Source organism: Diospyros lotus, chromosome 4, assembly GCF_014633365.1.
Source record: "Diospyros lotus cultivar Yz01 chromosome 4, ASM1463336v1, whole genome shotgun sequence".
NCBI lineage: Eukaryota > Viridiplantae > Streptophyta > Magnoliopsida > Ericales > Ebenaceae > Diospyros > Diospyros lotus.
In genome coordinates this window covers 39537491-39558995 of record NC_068341.1, presented here as the reverse complement: position 1 = coordinate 39558995, position 21505 = coordinate 39537491, and the positions used below count along the sequence as shown (strand labels likewise).

The 21505-nt window shown below is 36.2% G+C and overlaps 1 protein-coding gene across 4 annotated transcripts in view; it reads left to right on the top strand.

Annotated features, from left to right (window-relative positions):
• Positions 1–19977, top strand: part of LOC127799104 (truncated transcription factor CAULIFLOWER A-like) — a 77711-nt gene extending 57734 nt beyond the window's left edge. The window contains exons 5-7 of one of the 4 annotated variants that reach the window (XR_008022542.1): positions 170–211; positions 18800–19156; positions 19653–19977. Coding sequence is in view for 3 of the 4 variants with exons in the window: in XM_052332838.1 (XP_052188798.1) it covers positions 170–211; positions 2819–2866; positions 2966–3148 (273 nt within the window). In the remaining variant the exon portion in view is untranslated. The other 3 variants (XM_052332838.1, XM_052332839.1, XM_052332840.1) reach the window with 3 other exon arrangements.
• Positions 19978–21505: the final 1528 nt, after the last annotated feature.

Here is a 21505-nt window from a genome sequence, read left to right as displayed (position 1 = left end):
CCTTTTTTCTATAATTTAGATTCTTTGTGAATTTTGAGGATAGGACCTTGCTTTTTAGTTTGGTTTAAATTTCACATTGTCTATGGAATTAAAAACTGTGAAGACAGCAAAAGCTGATTACCAGAAAGTACATTGATGGTGATGCTTATCAAGCATAAATTTTTTGCAGTCACAAAAAATGAAGGAAGCTGTAACGGCTCTCTATGAAAAGGTATTCTTCTTTGTGACTCTTCTCCAGCCAATATTATGGGTACATAAAATGCTTTACATCCTATCAGAATTTCCTTTTCCACCTTGCATGAGTACTTGTTCAAGGCCTAGCTTTTTTTGATTATATGAAATACTTTTGAATTAGCCCATTGAGAGAGACCCACATGCATAGACATGTTTTATGTCATCAAAAGAGAAGGTCTGGAGATTTGATGTTTATGGTTGACACAGAAAATTGGACCAGGGAAGCAATTACTAGCAATAAGCATCAGGGGAAAAAAAATGGCATTTGGGATTGCTTGGGATTGCATGAAATATTCTATTAGAGCATCGGAGAAGTGATGCAAGATAAGTACCAAAAGTCTGACAAGTACCAAGAGATTCAACACAAGCCTTTACATTTTCTACATTATGTGTAATATGTTATAGGGTAACACTTGCCCACCACTTTGGCACACATAATACATCTTACAAATATGATTCAATATCTAATAATACAGCAAAAATTCTGATTCTGCAATTTATTGAAGAGAGTATATTTTCAAAAGATCTTGACAATGTGAAAAATCGGATTCAATTGTCAACTGCCCCTATTAGAAATTGGATTGACTACAGATTCAGTTTAAACATTTTTAATCCAAATAGTTTGAAAAAAAAAAAAAGCCACTGAGGTGCCTGAGGAGAGTGGATGGAGAGAAGTCTGTAGTTAAAAATAAAAAATAAAAAAAAAAGGTAGACAAAGATAGAAGAAACTTTGGATGAAAACTCTTAGGTATCCTCATAGATTATATGGTCATGAATAGGGAAGATTAATAAGCTAAATTCGATGTGAGATGATTAAAGAAGAGCTATAGTCATGAATAGGGATGATTAAGGCTGGTAACTTTCTGGTTAAAGAATTGAGATTTGAGTTTTTAGTTTTGAGTGTAACAAGGTTGTAATTTGGTATGCTGTTTTATGTTCTGTTGAAGACTAATGGTATGTTTCAAGTGGATCAAATTCAAAGAAATTTAAGCTAAAATCACTTCATTTAGTTGAACAGGAGATGAACTTTTGCACAAAAAGAATGCCAGTTTGATTGCATAGATCAAGGTTTTAGTGGAACCATCAGACAGCCCACAGCAAGATGGAAAGCCCATCCTTTGTTGATTAGTAACATATCCAAGTCCTACAAGTGTTTTAAGGAGTTCATATGGTGTTTATAGTTCCTAGGTAACCGGAATAGACTGTACAATTGGAATCTGAAAATTTCAGGAAGAGAGAGGGGATTATATTATTAGCAGTTCGCCTTGATACAAAATCTATAGGGGAAAATTATGACAAGACCATGTACAAATTATTATCATGATCACATCACCTTACTCTTACAAACGAGGTTAGGTTATAGATTTCTGATTCTTCAGTCATCTCCATTTTCAGTCATATAAGATCATTATATTTCCTAACAGATTTTGACTCTTATGTACTCCATACTGTAATCGAGGATAAAGATCTCTCCTATTTTAACTCTTATGTTTAAGGTGAACATAATCTGCGATTAGGTTACTCGTAATGAAAATTATGGCAATAATAACCCAATGTCCCTCACCATTGGAATCTGAGGCTGAGATGATCATGTCCAAATAATAAATTTTGTTACTTCAAGATTATTCAGGCATCACTATTACTACTACTACAATAACAACCTTAATATCCACTAGGTGGGATTGGAGAACACTATACCTTTTCTTTCTTTCTTTCTTTCTTTCTTTCCATAAGAACTTAAAAGTGAATAGATTACAAGGAGTGGAAGAGCAGAGCTTCACTATCCTAGCTCTGCTGTGCAATTGTCTCTTGATTCCTACAAGAGCCTGCAAAAGATTTCCTATCAATGTCATTCCGATTATCTGCTACATAAATTCCAGAAACAGTTGGAGGAATATAAGATGGGTGGAGATGGGCATATATTTTGGATGACTTTGCCCAAGCCGCAAGCAAATGCGCTGGCTTGGTTCTGCTTCTGAACACTATACTTTTTAACTGCATAAGCCTATTGCACCTCTACTTGCCTCTGTAGGGTTCTTATCAAACTCTATGCATCTCTCGATTCCGCCTCATATCAACTAAATCTGCTGGTAAGAGAACAAAACTCTCCCTATACTTTCTGTATAAACCCCAAAGTAGCATGCATTTGATTGCTTAAACTATTAATGGAAGTAGATTTCCATTTTTCTTTTTTACACAAGTGGATGTGAAAACGTGATCCATCAACATTTAAGAGTCACAAAACACCAAGAAAAAAGTTTGAAGTAAGGAAGTGCATACCTGCAGTAAAAATTCTTGCACTTTGACTGCATCAAACTCAAAGTCAAGAACAATAAAGAAGAAGTTGATACTTGCATCTAAGTAGGAGGAGCCAGATTAGATGCGTGCGCACACAGACGCCAGGAGTTGTTTTAGGACATATATATCAAACCAAAACCGAAATACTCACACTACATGGTGCAATAATACTAGGAATTTAACCATGAAACATGCATGTTGGTATATATTTATTTATCAACTCATAAAACAAGTACGCGCATATCCATAGACTCTCTAACTTTTGTTTGTTTCTATAATTACCTAGGAACACGAGAAACAGATGCGAGAGGGAAACCAGTTCGTGGGGAAAGAGGTACAAGAATCAAAAAGAGAAAAACCTCAGTTATTAAATGAAATACTCAAAATGTCAAAATGCAAACACTTATCGGAAAATGTTTATGCATATGATCAGATCCTCTGCCAGCCACCAGAGCAGCAGCAGCAGCAGCAGCAGCAGCAGATGTTGACGACTACGATGATGCCGGAAGAAGACCCATTTGCCAGGCTGCACACTTATCCTTGCGCCAACACACACAGCGGTGCCGTGCCACCTTCTCTGCAACAAGAAGATTCCTTTTCTTCTTATTTGCTCTAATTATATATATACATATATAGGAGGCTGGCTGGCGGAAGAAAGAAAGAAAGCCTTGGTTCTATCCCCCATAACACATACATACATATATATAGTCACTAAATAATTGATGGCACTTGGCATAATGTTGGCCTATATGGATATAATTTATATGTATCTCACTAAGGTTATAATAGCTTTCGTTAGGGGAACCTCAGCCTCACCGCCAACTAGCTCATCCACAACCTTATTTTCTGAGATGTGTAATGTTTTGGCATCGATTGGAATGCTTTTTCCACCATATAAAAGAATAAAGATGGGGGCATTCATCGGTACATGACATTAGGACTGTAACAGATACATATTGCAAGAAATGCCTTTTAGTTATGTACTCTTCGGTCCCTCCCTCACACTTTTTTTTTCCTTGTTATTTGATCCTTCCCTTTCCATACACATGCAATGACTTTGCAATCCTACCCCAGGGTTGCCGAGCATGCTTTTAAATAAAAAGGGTTGCGTGTTGGAATGGACACTGAGAACATTTTGCCTAACATGGCATGATGTATGTTAGGGAAGACCAAAAAATGTTCAAAATAAAGAACGGAGAAAGGTATGAAGAACTACTTCAAGTAACATGTGACAAAGTGGGGATTAACTTGGGCATAACTCCAGGTGATGGAGCGTTTAAGGATATGATAATAAAGGATGATAATTCGTTGAATGGTTTGCAATGAGATGTGTTCGAAGTTTCTATGCATCTACTTAACTAAGAAAACAAGATAATCTACGAAAAGGTCAAGGGTTATCCAAGTAGAAAGTTGTCTAAGCAGCACACAACGCAACTAATGTGATGTTTTATACCTCAAATAGGCCCACAGAGTCATATGCCAATACATCACTTACCTCGAGTATTGGGGGGGGGTATGCACCATATGAGATTTGTGGTAAGTGTAGTTTGTGCATGCCAAGTGGCATGGGAATGGAGATTAATAGATTGTCATGAAAATACTGATGCATGCCATAATGTGGAGAAGAAGATATTTTATTTGACATGTTTCACTTGACTCGAGATAATATTCTTGACAATAACCCTAATAACGAGGATGTGGATGTGAATGCTATGTTGGAGACCTTAGATGTTGACAATGAATCCATTTAGGATGATGTGGATTTGGGAGTAGATCATAGATCTAACCATGTGGACGAGGCGATCATAGGATTGAGGGTTGGTCATCACACTACCTGTCAAGACCTTGAATTCTTGACAGATGATTGGGTTGACAAGGTAAGGTGGAACAACAAAATGGAAGCAGGTCAAAATTCACATGCACCTCAAGAAGGGAACCTATGAGAAGGATTAGAGTTAAAGGACAAACAAGTCTTATATGCTATGAAGACATATTTGTGTAAGATTGTAAAACATATGTCACCATGCACTCAAACAAGAGTATGTGGTATGTGAAATCCAAGCAATTTGACATATGCCCTCACAAACTTAGGGCAATGAAGAAGGATGTCACGAGTCCTTGGAAGATTACATTATACAAAGGGTTCGCACGTGTTTGAATGCGATAATGAGTAGTGATCATTGCCACTTGAATGTTGGTTACCTTGCTCATGTAGTAAAGGGTTTGATGTTGAAGCCCGTAGAGATCCTTGTGCCATGTGGCATTTTACAACAACACATCGTTGAAAGGTTTTAGTAGCATGTGAGCTACTGAAAGGCATGGGATGCAAAATATAGGGCAATTGCACTGATAATTGGTAATTGGGAGGAATCTTACAATGAGCTGCAGCTCATGAGCCAAGCCATTTGCAGAGCAAACTCGGGTACTGTGATTGAAATGTGTACTTTTCCACACCCTTCTCCAAGTGTTATTTACTTTTCTAGTACGTTTTGGTCATTTGGTCCATGTATTAGTGGTTTTGCACATTGTCAACTAGTGAGTAACATAGACAAGACACACCTTTACGAGAAGTACAAAATAACTTTCTTGATTGTAATGGTTGTTGATGGAAATGATCGAGAATAATAGTAGTTGGGCATGGTTCCTCTTGTAATTTGAGGCAATAGGTTGTCAAGAGCACAATGATGTTTGTATGTGTTGAAAGGAAGAACAAAATAATCCGATCTTATTTACCTTCAATTGTAAACCCCATGTATGGTGCCTATCAATCTGAATAGGCAGCTACCTAATGAGAGAAAGTTTCTTAAACTAACTTAGGAAATATGTACAATAAAGGAAAGATCCTACAATGGTAAAATATAATGAAATACAAGAAAACAAATCAGAACAATAAGCAGCAAATAATTAGCAAGAAATCAGCAATGCACGATACACATGGTAATAGGAAAGAATCCACGATAGGAAGGAATAATTCACTCGTTGATTTCCTAACACTCCCTCTTATTTCATGCATTCCTATCTTACTCAATATCTTGTGGAAAACTTAACCCGTTAAGCCTTTAGTTAGAACATTCGCTAACTGCCCTCTGGTAAGAACAAAGGGGGTGCAGATCAATCCACTCTCAAGCTTTTCCTTGATGAAATACCTATCAACCTCAACATGCTTAATCCTATCACGTTGAACCGGGTTGTGAGCTATACTTATGACAGACTTGTTGTCTCAATAAAGTCTCATAAGTGTTTACCACTGAATTTTCAAATCTGTTAGGATAATTTTTAGCCAAAGAAGTTCACAAATACCTAAGGTCATAGATCTAAACTTAGCTTCAGCACTCGATCTTGCTACCACACTCTATTTTTTGCTCTAAGTAATAAGATTTCCCCCCAAGAAGGTACAATAGCCTGAGGTGGATCTCTTATCCATAAGTGACCCGGCATAATCAACATATATGAATGCTTCTAAAGATAAGTTGCTGGCCCTTTGAAACAGAACACTCTTACCTGGAGACCCCTTAAGGTAGTGGAGAATTTTGTGGACAGCCTTGAGATGGTTTCCTCTAGGATCATGCATAAATTAGCTAGCCACAATCACGGCATAAGTTATATATGGTCGAGTATATGACAAATAAATAAGTCTCCCTACTAATCGTTGATATGAACCCTTATCTATTGCCCCTTCTTCAGAATTAGCCCCAGTTCCATGGTTTGGTTCAATGAGTGTCTCAACTGCCCTACTGCCAAGCATGTCTGTTTCAATCAAAAGGCCTAGGCAAGACATTCCTCCCACTAAAGATATGGAGGTGGCATTACACAACAAGAAAATATGAGGCAAACACCACTATAATTGGGAGCACACCACAATCGATTCATGGACTTGTGGCATGACCATCGTAAATCTATAGTTCACAATCACCCAAACCTATTCCACATAACACACTTTGGGCCATATATGACGCAATATAGGCATATCACATTGTCTTCTATTGTTAATCCTCGATCAATGATATTCCAATCAAAGGATGGGTTTAGGTATGCCATGGTACAAATACATTTCCACTTAATATTTTTTTTTCCTCTGTTTGCATTATTCCTAGTTCCCTAAAACGTTTATTTTTTATATTTTTTTATTTACAAGAGGTTGGTGTTGTGCGTGCATATGACAATATGTCATCGCCTTAGATGTCTTAAATGTATTAAATGGTCTGACCCATAAGGGAGCATAACAAGCTATGTTAGGTATTAGCACCTATCAGTGGTAGCTTTTGAGGTGGATGCAGGTCACTCAGTTTGCAAGTGGTATCAACCCAGCCCCACAAATCCTAGTCACACCACAGTCACAACCATAGTTAGAGTCACTTGTCACCATGGTAAGGATACCCATGTTTACATAAATGGTGACAATATGGATCAATAGGAGGGAAAGCTGATAATAAATGAGATGGACACAACACATGTCTCCACCAACATCAACCCAAGTCACAGTTTCCACCGACACCTAGGCCTTTGGGCTCTATTGGACTGATATATAGTCGCACTTGTCGACTCCAGGGGGTCACCATCACATATTAATATGTCCAACACCATTAGACTGACATGTCACACTTAGGCATTATCGAGACCGGTATACCAAGACCCATTCGACCACACAAGATAAAGACGAACACACGTCTGTTAAGTTGAGTTTATATAGTTAGGTTTATAACCAATCAAAACAATATGGAATACAATGATATCTTCACACACTAAACTTAATCAACCTATACATATACACAACAACATCACTAACCCTCTCATTATTCAAACAAAAAAAAAAAAAGAAAAACACAACCCATAATTTGTGGATCATTTGTTCCCCATTAGATTTCATAATTTGTGGGATCATTTGTCTCTCACTTCCTACATTCCCCCTCAAGCTAAAGAATAAATGTCAGTCATTCCCAGGTTACTAATATAGATATCGAAACTTGATTTTTAAAGAACTTTGATTAGAACATCAGCTTCTTGTGTCTTGGTAAGAATGTAGGACAAGGCAATAGTCACATTCTTAATCTCAATCTTGATGAAGTTTCTGTCAATCCTCGCATGTTTCATTCAATTATGTTGAACTAGTTTATGGACTACACTGATAGCTGATTTGTTGTCACTAAACTTCATAGGCCCTGTTACTAGCATGTTTAAATCTGCCATCAATCTTCGTATCCAAATAAGTTCACATGTTTCTTGAGCTATGGCTCTATACTCTGTTTCACTGCTTCGGGCAACCACGAACTATTTTTTGCTTCTCCATGTCACTAGATTACCCCCCCTTTTGTGCAATACCCAGTTGTTGACTTGCTATCATCAATGACTCATGTCCAATCTGTATCTGAAAAACCAACATCATCCTTAACTCCAATCTTTTTAAATAATAACCATTTGTCAGGACTTCTCTTTAAATGCCTCAGAATCTGGTTTGCTGCCTCCATGTGCCTTTTTGTGGGAGCATGCATGAATTGACTTACCACGCTCACACTAAAAGCAATATCTAGTCTTGTGAGTGAAAGGTAGATGAGTTTTCCTACCAAATGCTAGTAGCTGCTTTTTTTTTTTTCATTGGAGGATCACTATCTGAAACCTTGTGTTTCCAGTTACGTTCTAATGGCGTACTAGAAGATTTACACCCAAGTTTTTATGTCTCCTTAAATAAGTCGAGTGTGTACTTTCTTTAAGATGAAGATCCCTTTGTGACTTCTTATAACCTCTATTCAAAGAAAGTATCTAAGTTCCCTAAGATCTTTTACCATGAATTCAGTTTGAAGTCTTTTTTTGAGATTTATAATCTTCATTTCATCATCACCTATGATTATCATATCATCAACATATACAATGAGTATTGCTTGTTTTCCCGACTTATTGTTCTTCACAAATAAGGTGTGATCAGCTTAGCCTTAGTTGAATCCAAGATCCTTCATAACAGTGTTGAATCGTGTAAACCAAGCTTGAGGTGATTGTTTCAAACCATAAATGATTTTTTTTAGCTTACATACCTTGTCTGGATCTCCATTTTCTTCAAATCCAAGAGGAACTCTCATATATACTTCCTCCTCTAATATGCCATTGAGAAAAGCATTCTTAATGTCAAGTTAGTGTAGTCTCCGATCTGAATTAACAACAATAGTCAAAAGAACTCCGATTGAGTTAAGCTTAGCGACTGATGCAAAGGTGTCTTCATAATCAATCACATAGGTTTGAGTAAAACCTTGTGCTACTAGTCTTGCCTTATACCATTCTACAGTTTTATCTAGTTTATACTTCACTGAAAAGATCCATTTACTGTCAACTATTTTCTTCCCTTCTGGTAACTTCACCATCTCCTAAGTTTCATTATCATTCAATGCCTTCATCTCTTCTAGCACAACTTTCTTCCAATTTGGATTTTGAAGTACCTCATGAACATTTTCAGAAACATGAATCTCATCAATCTTTGCAACAAAGCCTTTGAAATTTCCTAATAATTTCGTATATGCAAATATAGGATACTTGGAATTTCTCATATAAGACCTTACCCCCTTCCTTATGGCAATCGAAATATCAACGTTATTGATAGGTTCTTCTTCCTCACAACATGGCTCATTTTTCTCATCATCTTCTTGATTATCCATAGTAATGGGATCTGCCATCGATCCATACTCTTGAGTTTGTATTAGAGTTTGTGGTCTCTTAGAGTAAACCAAAATTGGTTTTGGGTCTTATAGTGTTAGATTCTCCCCATTGACCTATATCACCACCGTCTTTGGACTCAGAATCGAATTGGGAAGGAAAAGATTATGAGATCAAAGGGAAGAGCTCAAAGAAATTAGGTTCCCAATGTTTGTCTCCTTGAGTATTATTCTCCCCCTGGAGAGAAACTTGGGGGTAAAAGGTTTGATCCTCAACAAAGGAAACATCACACGAGATCAAAAATCATTTTATAGAAGGATAATAACATTTATAACCCTTTTGTGTGGAGGAGTAACCAAAAAAGACACATTTGAGAGCTTTAGGATCAAACTTGTCTCAGTTGGGTTAAACATTATGGACAAATACCACACATCCAAACACATGAGGTTTAAGAGAATTATGAACCTGAGAGGAAGGAAAGACAAACAACAGTGCACTGAAGGGTGTTCGGTATTGAAGAACTTTGGAGGGAACACGATTGATAAGGAATGTTGATGTAAGAATTGCTTCACCCCAAAAGGAGTGTGGAACATGACTAGCAAACATGATGGACCGAGCAACTTCCAATAAGAGGTGATTTTTTCTCTCAACAATCCCATTTTGTTAAGAAGTATACGCACATTTGCTTTGATGAAGTATCCCATATTCTTAAAGATATTCATTTAATTCATGGGAGAAATACTCTCTATTATTATCTATTCGAAAAATATGTATAGATGATTGGAAAACATTTTTAACAAGCTTGTGGAATCGTTTAAATATTGTAGTTATTTCGGATTTTTTCTCTCATCAAGTAAATCCAACATACTCAAGTATGGTCACCAATAAAGGTAACAAATCATCGTTCCCCGATTAAATTTAACACTCGTGATGGTCCCCACGCATCACTATGAATTAAATGGAATGGAGTAGAAGGTTTGTATGTGTGAGGTGAATAAAATGCACTAATTTGTTTAGCAAGAGTACAATGATCACATTGAAATGATGAACGATCTTTATTAATGAACAAATAAGGGTACAAATGCTTTAGATAAGAGAAACTCGGGTGATCTAATCTATGATGCCACAACAGAACATTGGAATTAGAAATCAAGGAAAAAACAATAGGTAATTTTGGACTTGAAAGAGAGCTAACATCTAACCATTTTGCTCCTTAGCATTCCCAATCGTCCTCTCCAATGCCAAATCTTGAAATTTACAACAAGAAGGGAAAAATGTTACTGAATAGTTCAAATATTTGGTTAATTTAGTCACTAAAAGTAAATTGCACTGCAAACTAGGAACATGAAAAACTGAATTCAATTTCAATCCATTGAGTTCCATATCTCCTCTCCCTATTGTTGTGTACATGGACTCATCTGTTACAATAATACTAACATTTTCCTTACATGATTGATAGTTACTAAATCTTATATTGTAGCTTGTCATATAGTTAGAAGCACCTATGTCCACTATCTAAGGATTATGTGAGTCTTTACATGACAATAAGGAAAAAATACCTTTATGTGATGTAAGGGTTGCAAAGCTAGTAAGAGATTGATGGGATAGTTTCGGAGGCATTTGTAACTAGTGAGGAAATCATCAATTTTTGAAAAATTTTCATTTGCTCTACTGTGAATGGTTGAGAGGCTACACCAGTTGTTATCTTAGCCACGTAGGCATTCTTTCTCCTTTGGCTTCATGGCTTCCAATCTGGGGGTTTTCCATGAATATCCTAGCACGTGTCTTTAGTATGGTTGGGCTTCTTACAATGCTCACACCACAATTGTTTGTTATTTCCAGAAGTTCCTTTTGGATTGTATCCTTCATTTCAGTTTGTTGCAAAAGCAAATCCCCGAACTGCTATCTCAGTGGATAAGGGCTATATTGGAGATGTCATCACTTTCCTCTTTGTTTCTTCACGCCAGACTTCAGCAAACACCTCATTTAGTTTTGGTAGAGGCTTTGTGCCAAGTATTTGTCCTCGAACATCATCAAGGTCTTGATTCAAGCCTTGTAAGAAATCGAATATTTGATCTTTTTCTACCATCTTATTGTACGGGACTACATCATTTGGACACTTCCACTCAACATTGTGAAACAAATCGATTTGTTGTCACAATTCCGAGAGCGTATTAAAGTACTCGATAACAGATAGTGTACTTTGTCAAATGTTTCAAATTTTAGAGTGAACTTCAAAACTTTGAGATATATCCTCAAGATTTGAGTACATCTCTTTCACTACATCCCACACTTCTTTTGTTGTTCAGTAGAACAAGTACAAGCGCCCAATCTTTTACTCCATCAAGTTTATCAACCATGCCATCACAATTGAGTTTTTTGTTTCCCATACACTATAGGAGACAAAATCTGATGAAGGTATTGTTGTTGCTCCTATTAAATATCCCATCTTTCCTCTTCTCTTAATCACAAGCAATACTAATTGATACCTCTCTATAAAATTGCTCCCATTTAATTTATGAGAGGTGATTTGTATTAAGGGGTTTTCAGAATGACTAGGTACTAAGAATAATTAGGGGTTGGAGACAATTGGGATACTGGTTGATTCCTCTATGGATGAAGTGGATTTGGTCATTTTATCAATAATAGTGCCCATTGGTATTCAAGTTGGTAGAGGTGGTCTTCTGGTTAGAAATCAAAGGGTTGCTGCAAATCAAATTTGAGATCGAGAGGAATCAACCAGTATCCCGATTGTCTCCAACCCCTAATTATTCTTAGCACCTAGTCATTCTGAAAACCCCTCAATACAAATCACCTCTCATAAATTAAATGGGAGCAATTTTATAGAGAGGTATCAATTAGTATTACTTGTGATCAAGAGAAGAGGAAAGATGGAATCTTTAATAGGAGCAACAACAATACCTTCATCAGATTTTGTCTCCTATAGTATATGGATGAAGTGGATTTGGTCATTTTATCAGTAATAGTGCCCATTGGTATTCAAGTTGGTAGAGGTGGTCTTCTGGTTAGAAATCAAAGGGTTGCTGCAAATCAAATTTGAGATCGATGGTCTGATAGGCTTCCATGAAAAACAAAGAAAATGATCGGGATGGAAGGGCAGTGAGCAGCGGTAGAGGCTCGCTGGAGCACTGACGAAGTTAACGGAAGGCGGCAGCGGTCGACGATGGCGGATAGTGATGAAACCACCGAGATCTGGAAGATCTAAGAGAGAGAAGTCCAATGGTGGCAACAATGTCAATGATTTGAGTTCCGGGGAGAGAGATCGGAGCAACAAACAATCTAGGTGGTTAGATTTGATGGCGGTGGCAATGGTGGCTAGATTTCGGGGGTTGGCCGATCCTAGGTTGATGACGTCGATGGCGATGGTGGCAAGAGCAAACGATGGTCGAAAAGGCCTATGGCAGAAGGTAGGCACGACAATGCAATTGGGAAGGGCAACGACGCTTAACGGTTACCGACGATGATAGAAGCGGGAGAACCTTCGTCTTCTCCGTTCCAAACGCTCGACAACAGCAGTTGACTCATATACTAGAGTAGTGGTAGATCGGCGGCGGTTGTAGGTGGCTCTGATACCATATAACCAAACAAAACAATATGGAATACAATTATATCTTCACACACTAAACCTAATCAACCTAGTATATCTTATATGCACAACAACATCACTAACCCTCTCATATTTTGTGGATCCTTTGTTTGCCATTAGATTCTATAATTTATGGGATCATTTGTCTCCCACTTCCTATAGTTTCTTTTTTAGATCTTTGTAAACATTGTCCTTTGGAGTATATACGAAATTGATGTCTTCTATTTTTTGTTTTTGAGTTTTACATTACAGGTTTGTGTTATGCTTTCCGTGAATGCTTGTTTGTCAATTATAAGACATTTTTTCAAGTGTGTATTTTGTTAGTTGGTTTCATTTATCAATTACATGTTTCTTATAGTTGGTGAATGTTTATTTATTGTTTGTAAAATGGAGAGAGGATCATTTATAGGTTTTTGCAGTTGGCTAAGCATATAAATGCTCTTTTTCATGGTTATGGTAATGGTTAAGTATAGAAACACTCTTCCTATGAGTGTTTCTATACTCCCATTACCGAAAATTGAACAAAACTAAGGAGCGATTCTTAACCCAACTATAAAAACGCTCACTCTCTTTCTGAGAGCATCATTTCTATGCCTACCACGCAACACCTCATGCCCCCGTGGCATGCTTGTGTGGCAATTCACTACTTTGTTGATAAATATATATTTGGATCAATACTATTTTAGTAATTTTTTTTAAATAATATTATTTAATTAAAAACCCCATTATTAAAAGAGTACAAAAAATTGATAAAATAGAAAAACATTAAAAAGTAAATAACAATTATATCAGATCAACTTCTATAATATTATATAGTAGAGTTTTTATGGTATTACCCTACAATTAAATTTATCAGTGTTTTAAAAGGTGGTCGCCGCTAATCAGTCTAAATCGGCACCCCTAGGCACTGTCGGGCCTGATCGACACCTAGTTGTCTGAGTCGATTATCATTCTCTCTCTTTCTCGTCATTACTCTCTCTCGCTGCTTTCCTATTCTCTCTTTGCTTTCCCATTCACTGTCTCTCATCAAACTTATCGTCACCGCCGATCTTATCGTTTCTCTCTCTGTTGTGCGCCAATCTTGTTTTTCTCTTTCTTGTCGCCAATCTCGTCATTTCTCTATCTCTCTCTCATCGTCGACAGTTCTTGCTCTTCTTCCTTTGGTACGTATGGTCATCTTCCTCCTTGCTACTTGTTGCACCATCTTCGTCAAACAACAAGCAAGCAACATTTTTCCTAAGCGGCACCTTAGGCGCTAGGCTCTCGTCTGTCGCCTGACTAGCACCTAACACGTTTTAGAACACTAAAATTTATATCGGGATACCCCTAATGTTGTTTTATATACTTGCATGAATTTCTCTTTTAACATCTAAAATTTGGGAGGAAAAACACAAACATGCCCCAAGTTATACAAAATGGCAATAACCTAGTAGGTCACAGTAAATTACTGTTTTGCATATATTGCCTCATCCCCCTTAATTCCATCTCTCATCTCTCTTTCTATCACCTCTTCCTCTCTCTTTCCCGCACGCCAATGGTCCTCCACTACATGGATGCCCTCTGGTTTGTAAGGTTTGGAATACCTAGCCTCCCCTTTCAAAGTAAATCACAGTCAACCATATGGTAACTTTATTTCATCACTTTCCCTCCTTTTCATCATCCATTAACCTACAAATCTATGAAGTACAAACACATGGACATGCTGTGTGTCCAATTTTGAAAAAATAAAAATAAAAATCCAAAACACAGCACGCCACAGACATGCTTAAAATATATGCTCAATATATACGTATATATGCCATCATTTTTTTGTAAACATCATAAGAAGTCATTGTTTTCATACTTCAAATGACAAGCATACCACTTGCAATAACATTTACGTCATAAGAAGTGATAAACTTATAGCCAATATGTTATAGTAAACAAAGCAAATTATAAAGGCATATATAGAGTGAAGAAAGAATTAGAACAGAAACAAAACACCATCACCACCAACTATAAGATACCATTAGTCTCTATGTGTAATTATAAAGAGGTAAATGAGAAACTCATATAATCATGAATGTTCAAATAACCAATAGGATAATAACGACTAATATTATTTTAACAAAGAACGAGAAATCTAGAACATTAAAAAGATGGATTGTTTCAAATTTCGATGCAAGTAAAAAAATTCATAAAACGAAGAGAGAGTAAAATAAAATACAGTAAAAAAATTCATAAAACGAAGAGAGAGTAAAATAAAATACAATTTGCAAAAAAAAAAAAAAAATCACAAATAATCTATAGTTCTATGGAGTTGTACTCAAGTGAAAAATAATGCAGCAATTACTAGGAAGAGAAAACGGAAAACGATGCAGCATAAAGAAAAACCTAAACTGTAAAACAGAAGTTACCTAACAGCTGAAGATGCTAGGAGAAAGGTAAAAAATAGAAGAAAGAAAGGAGGGAGGGAAAAAATGGAAGAACAGCTGAAGCCTAAAGGTGTGAGCAGTGAATATTCAGCAGATAAACTATAAAAGAAGCACAGAGGTGCAAACGTGCAAAAACAAAACATCCAAAAGCAAGCCAGCTGAAGTTATGACATGCGCCTAAGGAAGTGCCATGACAACTTCGTGGTCTGGAAAGATGGTTCAATTACCAATACTCGGTTCTTATGCAATGTCCTCGAACAAAGTTTTAGTGTATTAACGAAAAGGACACTTCTAGATACACAAAACAATGACATCATTTAATATGGAGCATCATAAAAATGTTTTTCCAAAGTATGCCATGCAATACATAATTTTACTAGGATGCATGGTGCCCATCGAAGCATTATCCAACCATTATGAGAGAATTCACATTATATGGATGCCAAGCTATGACAACAAAACAAGGATGTGGTAGTAGCTCATAGTTCCAATTGAAACCTAGACAAGTAAAAACCAATTTTAAGAAATGTCTATCATGCATTATAATATTCACGACAAATATGAGATAAAACTATAATATAATATCTCGGTTTCATGGACAATTTAATGTATATACATTCATTACAATGTAAATTGTCACATAAATTAGTGGCTATTATTTAGGTACAAATTGGATTTGTGCTCTGCAATAATGTGACTATGCAAGTTTACATTGCTTGAACAAAACAAAAAAGAAGGCACTTTGTCGAGAGATCAAGGAACCGATAAGTAGTGATGTGACCACTGTAATAAATTTACCACACAAGTGAAACATGCTGGAAGATTCATGGCAAGCAGCAAATTGGAAGCCAGGATATAAACAAGAAACAACATTTTTAGTCTATGTTACAGAAGAAGCTCCTACTAAAATCGAAAAAAACACAAACCTAAACCTATTAGCTAAGCAGATTGAAGTATTTTATAGATTGCTAAATCAAACCACAAGTACAAAATTCTCAAGCCCTGGTACTTCTTAGCCAACAGCCGCAATTGCTCAACAATGTATTTTTTGGTACTCATTAATATCTCGAATGATTCTTGAACATGTTTGGAAAGTGGATATAAGTGCATCTGATCATATGAGAAGTTTGGTTAATTTTATATCAGATTATGCAACTTGTAGTACTACCATTAATATTTCTATGGTTAATGGCATTACATCTCTTGCTTTGGGATATGGAACAGTTAGTTTATTAAAACTAAAGGTGAAATTAGTTCTACATTTACTCAAATTAAAGTGTAATTTACTCTCAGTTAACAAACTGACAAGACATGAATTATAGTGTAAAATTTTTCCCTTCTTATTGTGTTTTTCAAGGCTAGTCTTCAGGGATAATGATTGCCAATACTAAGGAAAAATATGACATTTACTATGTTTCAAGAGATGGTGCAGCCATTCAAAATCCTCCCACAAATAAACTAGTTCTTATTGTAACTTCTAATGCCAATGCACTGATGTGGCATAAATGCCTAGGATACTCTAGTTTTACATACCTAAAATTCTTATATCATTGTCTTTTCATTAATAAAGAGCAACCTTTATTAAGTGTGAGCAATTTGTTCTTGCTAAACAACCTCGCTCTCATTATCTTATACAATCTTACAAACCATCTAAACCTTTTTCATTTGATTCATAGTGATATTTAGGGTCCCACCCGACATTCAAATGTCTCAAGTACTTGGTGGTTTATAACCCTTATTAACGATCATACTAAGGTTTGTTGGGTTTATCTCATGAGAGAAAAATCCGAGGCTAATAGCATTTTCAAACAATTTCATAAACTTATCTTGAATATATCCCAATCTTCCATTCATGACTTTCGAACTGATAATGGCCATGAATATTTTTCTAATGATTTCACTCAATATCTCTTCGAACATGGCATATTCTATCAAAGTTATGTCCACATACATCTCAACAAAATAAGGTGGCTAAAAGAAAAAACAGACCTCTTATAGAGGTTGCCCTAACCAAGATGTTCACTAGTTATGTTCCTAATTCCTATTAGGGGAAAGTTATTCTCACAACTTTTTACCTCATCAATTGTCTTCTCGCCAAAACACTTCAATTCCCCCTCCCCCAATACTCAAGTGTATTTTTGTTGGGTATTCTCCTTTCCAACAAGGTTACAAGTGCCATTATCCCTCCTCTCAAAAGTTTTTTGTGTCCCCTGATTTAACCTTTTACGACGATCACCCTTTATATCCTAGTACATCTCTTCCGGAGGAGACTGCAAGTGCATATAGCATTGGAATCCCACCATCTCTCTTCCAATGTCTGACCCTATTGAATCCCAGATAACAAGTCCTCAGGGGGAGCATCAGCATCAACTTTTGAAAACCCACTGCCTGCTGCTTCTGAAAACCCACTCAGCCCACTTACAGCTCCTAAAACCTCCCCTACAGCTCCTAAAAACCCACTTCTGGTTTATTCTCGATGGCCTAAAGGTCCTAAGCAAAAATTTCGGAGATTATTGGATAAGATTGTTGGGAGATAAGAGAAGTTTTCGAGATTAAAGAGATGAGGCATCTTGAAAGAAAAGGATACTCCAAAAATTTAAATATTAGTTGAAAGACAAAGATAAAAGAAACTTTGGCAGAAAACTCTTGGGAATATGATAAAATATAATATCCTTATAGAATATATAGTCATGAATAGGGATGATTAATAAGCTAAATTCGATGTTAGAAGATTAAAGAAGAACTACAGTCATGAATAGGGATGATCAAGTCATATAAGTCCAAAACTAGTGAATGGTAACTTTCTGGTTGAAGAATTGAGATTTGAGTTTTAATGTAAAAAGGTTATAATTTAGTATGTTGTTGTATGTTCTGTTGGAGACGTATGGTATGTTTCAAGTGGAACAAATTTAAAGAAATTTAAGCAAAAATCACTTCATTTAGTTGAACAGGAGAGATGAACTTTTGCACAAAAAGAATGCCAGTTTGATTGCATAGATCAAGGTTTTAGTGGAACAATCGGACACAGCCCACAGCAAGATAGAAAGCCCATCCATCCTTTGTTCATTAACAAAATATCCAAATCCTACAAGTGTTTTAAGGAGTTCATATGGTGTTTATAGTTCCTAGGTAACCGGAATAGACTGTACTTGGAATCTGAAAATTTCAGCAAGAGAGGGGATTATATTATGATAAGACCATGTACAAATTATTATCATGATCACATCACCTTACTCTTACAAACGAGGTTAGGTTATGGATTTCTGATTCTTCAATCATCTCCATTTTTAGTTATATAAGATCATTATATTTCCTACCAGATTTTGACTCTATGTTCTCCATATTGTAATTGAGGATAAGATCTCTCCTATTTTAACTCTATGTTTAAGGTGAACATAATCTGTAATGAGGTTAGTCATAACTACATATCCTAGTTCTGTGAAAATTATGGCAATAATAACCCATTGTCCTCACCATTGGAATCTGAGGCTGAGATGATCATTGTTCAAATAGTAAATTTTGTTACTTCAAGATTACTGAGGCATCACTATTACTACTACTGCAATAACCACCTTAGTAATTTTTTTTTTTTTTTTGGCTTCATAAGAGCTCAAAAGTGAACAGATTACTAGGAGTGGAAGAGCAGAGCTTCACTATCCTAGCTCTGTTGTGCAATTGTCTATTGATTCCTACAAGAGCCTACAAAAGAATTTCCCATCAATGGCATCCTGAGTATCTGCTACATAAATTCCTGAAACAGTTGGAGGAATATAAGATGGGTGGAGATGGGCATATATTTTGGATGACTTTGCCCAAGCCGCAAGCGAATGCGCTCGCTTGGTTCTGCTTCTGAACACTATACTTTTTAACTGTATAAGCCTATTGCACCTCTACTTGCCTCTGTAGGGTTCTTATCAAACTCTATGCTTCTCTCCCTTCTGCCTCATGTCAACTAAATCTGCTGGTAAGAGAGCAAAACTCTCCCTATACTTTCTGTACAAACCACAAACTAGCATGCATTTGATTGCTTAAACTATTAACGGAAGTAGATTTCCATTTTTCTTTTTTACACAAGTGGATGTGAAAACGTGATCCATCAACATTTAAGAGTCACAAAACACCAAGAACAAAGTTTGAAGTAAGGAAGTGCATACCTGCAGTAAAAATTCTTGCACTTTGACTGCATCAAACTCAAAGTCAAGAACAATAAAGAAGAAGTTGATACGTGCATCTAAGTAGGAGGAGCCAGATTAGATGCGTGCGCACACAGACGCCAGGAGTTGTTGCAGGACATATATATATCAAACCAAAACCAAAATACTCACACTATATGGTGCAATAATACTAGGAATTTAACCATGAAACATGCATTTTGGTATATATTTATTTATCAACTCACAGAACAAGTACGTGCATATCCATAGACTCTCTAATTTTTGTTTGTTTCTATAATTACCTAGGAACAGGAGAAACAGATGCGAGAGGGAAACCAGTTCGTGGGGAAAGAGATACAAGAATCAAAAAGAGAAAAACCTCAGTAGTTAAATGAAATACCTCAAGATGTCAAAATGCAAACACTTGTCGGAAAATGTTTATGCATATGATCAGATCCTCCACCAGCCACAAGAGCCAGAGCAGCAGATGTTGACGATGACGACGATGCTCATTTGCCAGGCTGCCCACTTATCCATGCGCCATCACACACATAACGGTGCTGTGCCACCTTCTCTGCATCAAGAAGGTTCCTTTTCATCTTATTTGCTCTAGTTATATACACATACAGGAGGCTGGCTGGCGAAAGAAAGAAAGAAAGCCTTGGTTCTAACCCCCATAATACATACATATATTTATTTAGTCACTAAATAATTGATGGCACTTAGCATAATGTTGGCCCATATGGATATAATTTATATGTATCTCACTAAGGTTATAATAGCGTTCATTAAGTGTTAGAATTGCGGTTACATTCGAAAAAGTTCCCTAGTGATAAGATAAATGTTAATGAATTCAAATTCATTAACATTTGAATTTTAATAATATAATGGGATAAGTAATTGGAATTTGAATCTAATTCAAATTCCTAAAGAGATATGTTGTAATACCCTATATTTTCGTAAGGTTGCCACGTATTTTAAGTGAGTTTAAAATACTGAAAAATGGGCTTGAAAGGGCAATTAGTTGCTGAATCAGCTGCAAGGAGTAACCTAGAGCCTAGATGCTTAAGGACAATGATGTGACAACGTCAAGTATCTCAAGGTATGATTTATGGTATGGTACCGAAAGAAATTGGATCGGGAATGGTTCCCGATACAACTAAAAATGTAGCTATGATTTAGGCTGAAATACCGAATTAATGTAGGGGCATCCGGGAAGTTAATAGAATCCCGAGCAAGTTCATATTTGGTATGTAGAGCAACTCTTCAATAGTTTTTGGGAGAAACAAAAGGGTTTGTAACCAAAACGAAGATTCGGGCCTAAGTGCAATTTTTTGAAATTGACATAGGAAGGTCCAAACGATATTTTTTTGAAAATTTTCAAGGGTCAAATGAAAGTTTTAGGACATTTCAAAGGGTTATGAAGGTCTTAAGGGAGATGTTCAGTTTTTAAGCCAGGGGCAAAATCGTAATTTTTTAGATTCGGGTAAAAGTGTAATTTACCTAAAAATTAGGGATATTAGCGTAATTAGTCCTTTCTTTAGGGACTAAAATGCAATTAAAAATTGGTCTTGGGACCAAGTTGAAAAGGGTCTAAGTGCAATTATCTGAAAAGTTTGAGCCAAAGTGTAATTATTAAAACTTTTTTCCTATGAGCATCTAGGAGAGTAAGGATAAAGTCTCATGATGACTTTAGAGTTAAGATGAAAGATCATGATAACTTATTTCATAAGATTTGATTTGGATAAGATTTGATGAGATTTGATTTGGATAAGATTTGATATGATCTTATTTGGATAAGATTTGATTCAAATAAGAATGATTGCAGAAAATCTAAGAAGATTTGAAATTATTAAAAAATATCTTAGAAGATTTAGAATGATTAGAGAATATTTTGGAATATTTGAAATGATTGGAATATCTTGGAAGATTTAGAAATGATTTGAAATGATTGTGACTTCCTTGGTGGCCAAGTTTCCAAACCTATAAATATGGTGCTCATGGCCAAGGGTTTCCTCATTTTAAGTTGTGATAAATTCGTGTTAGACGAGAGTGCTTCAAGCTTAGTAGATAGAAGGCTTTTGTTCCTAGAGAAGAAAAAGCACTTGCTCAACACATGAGGGTGTGTGAGGAGGTGGTTTTAGTCAGAAGACTTGAGA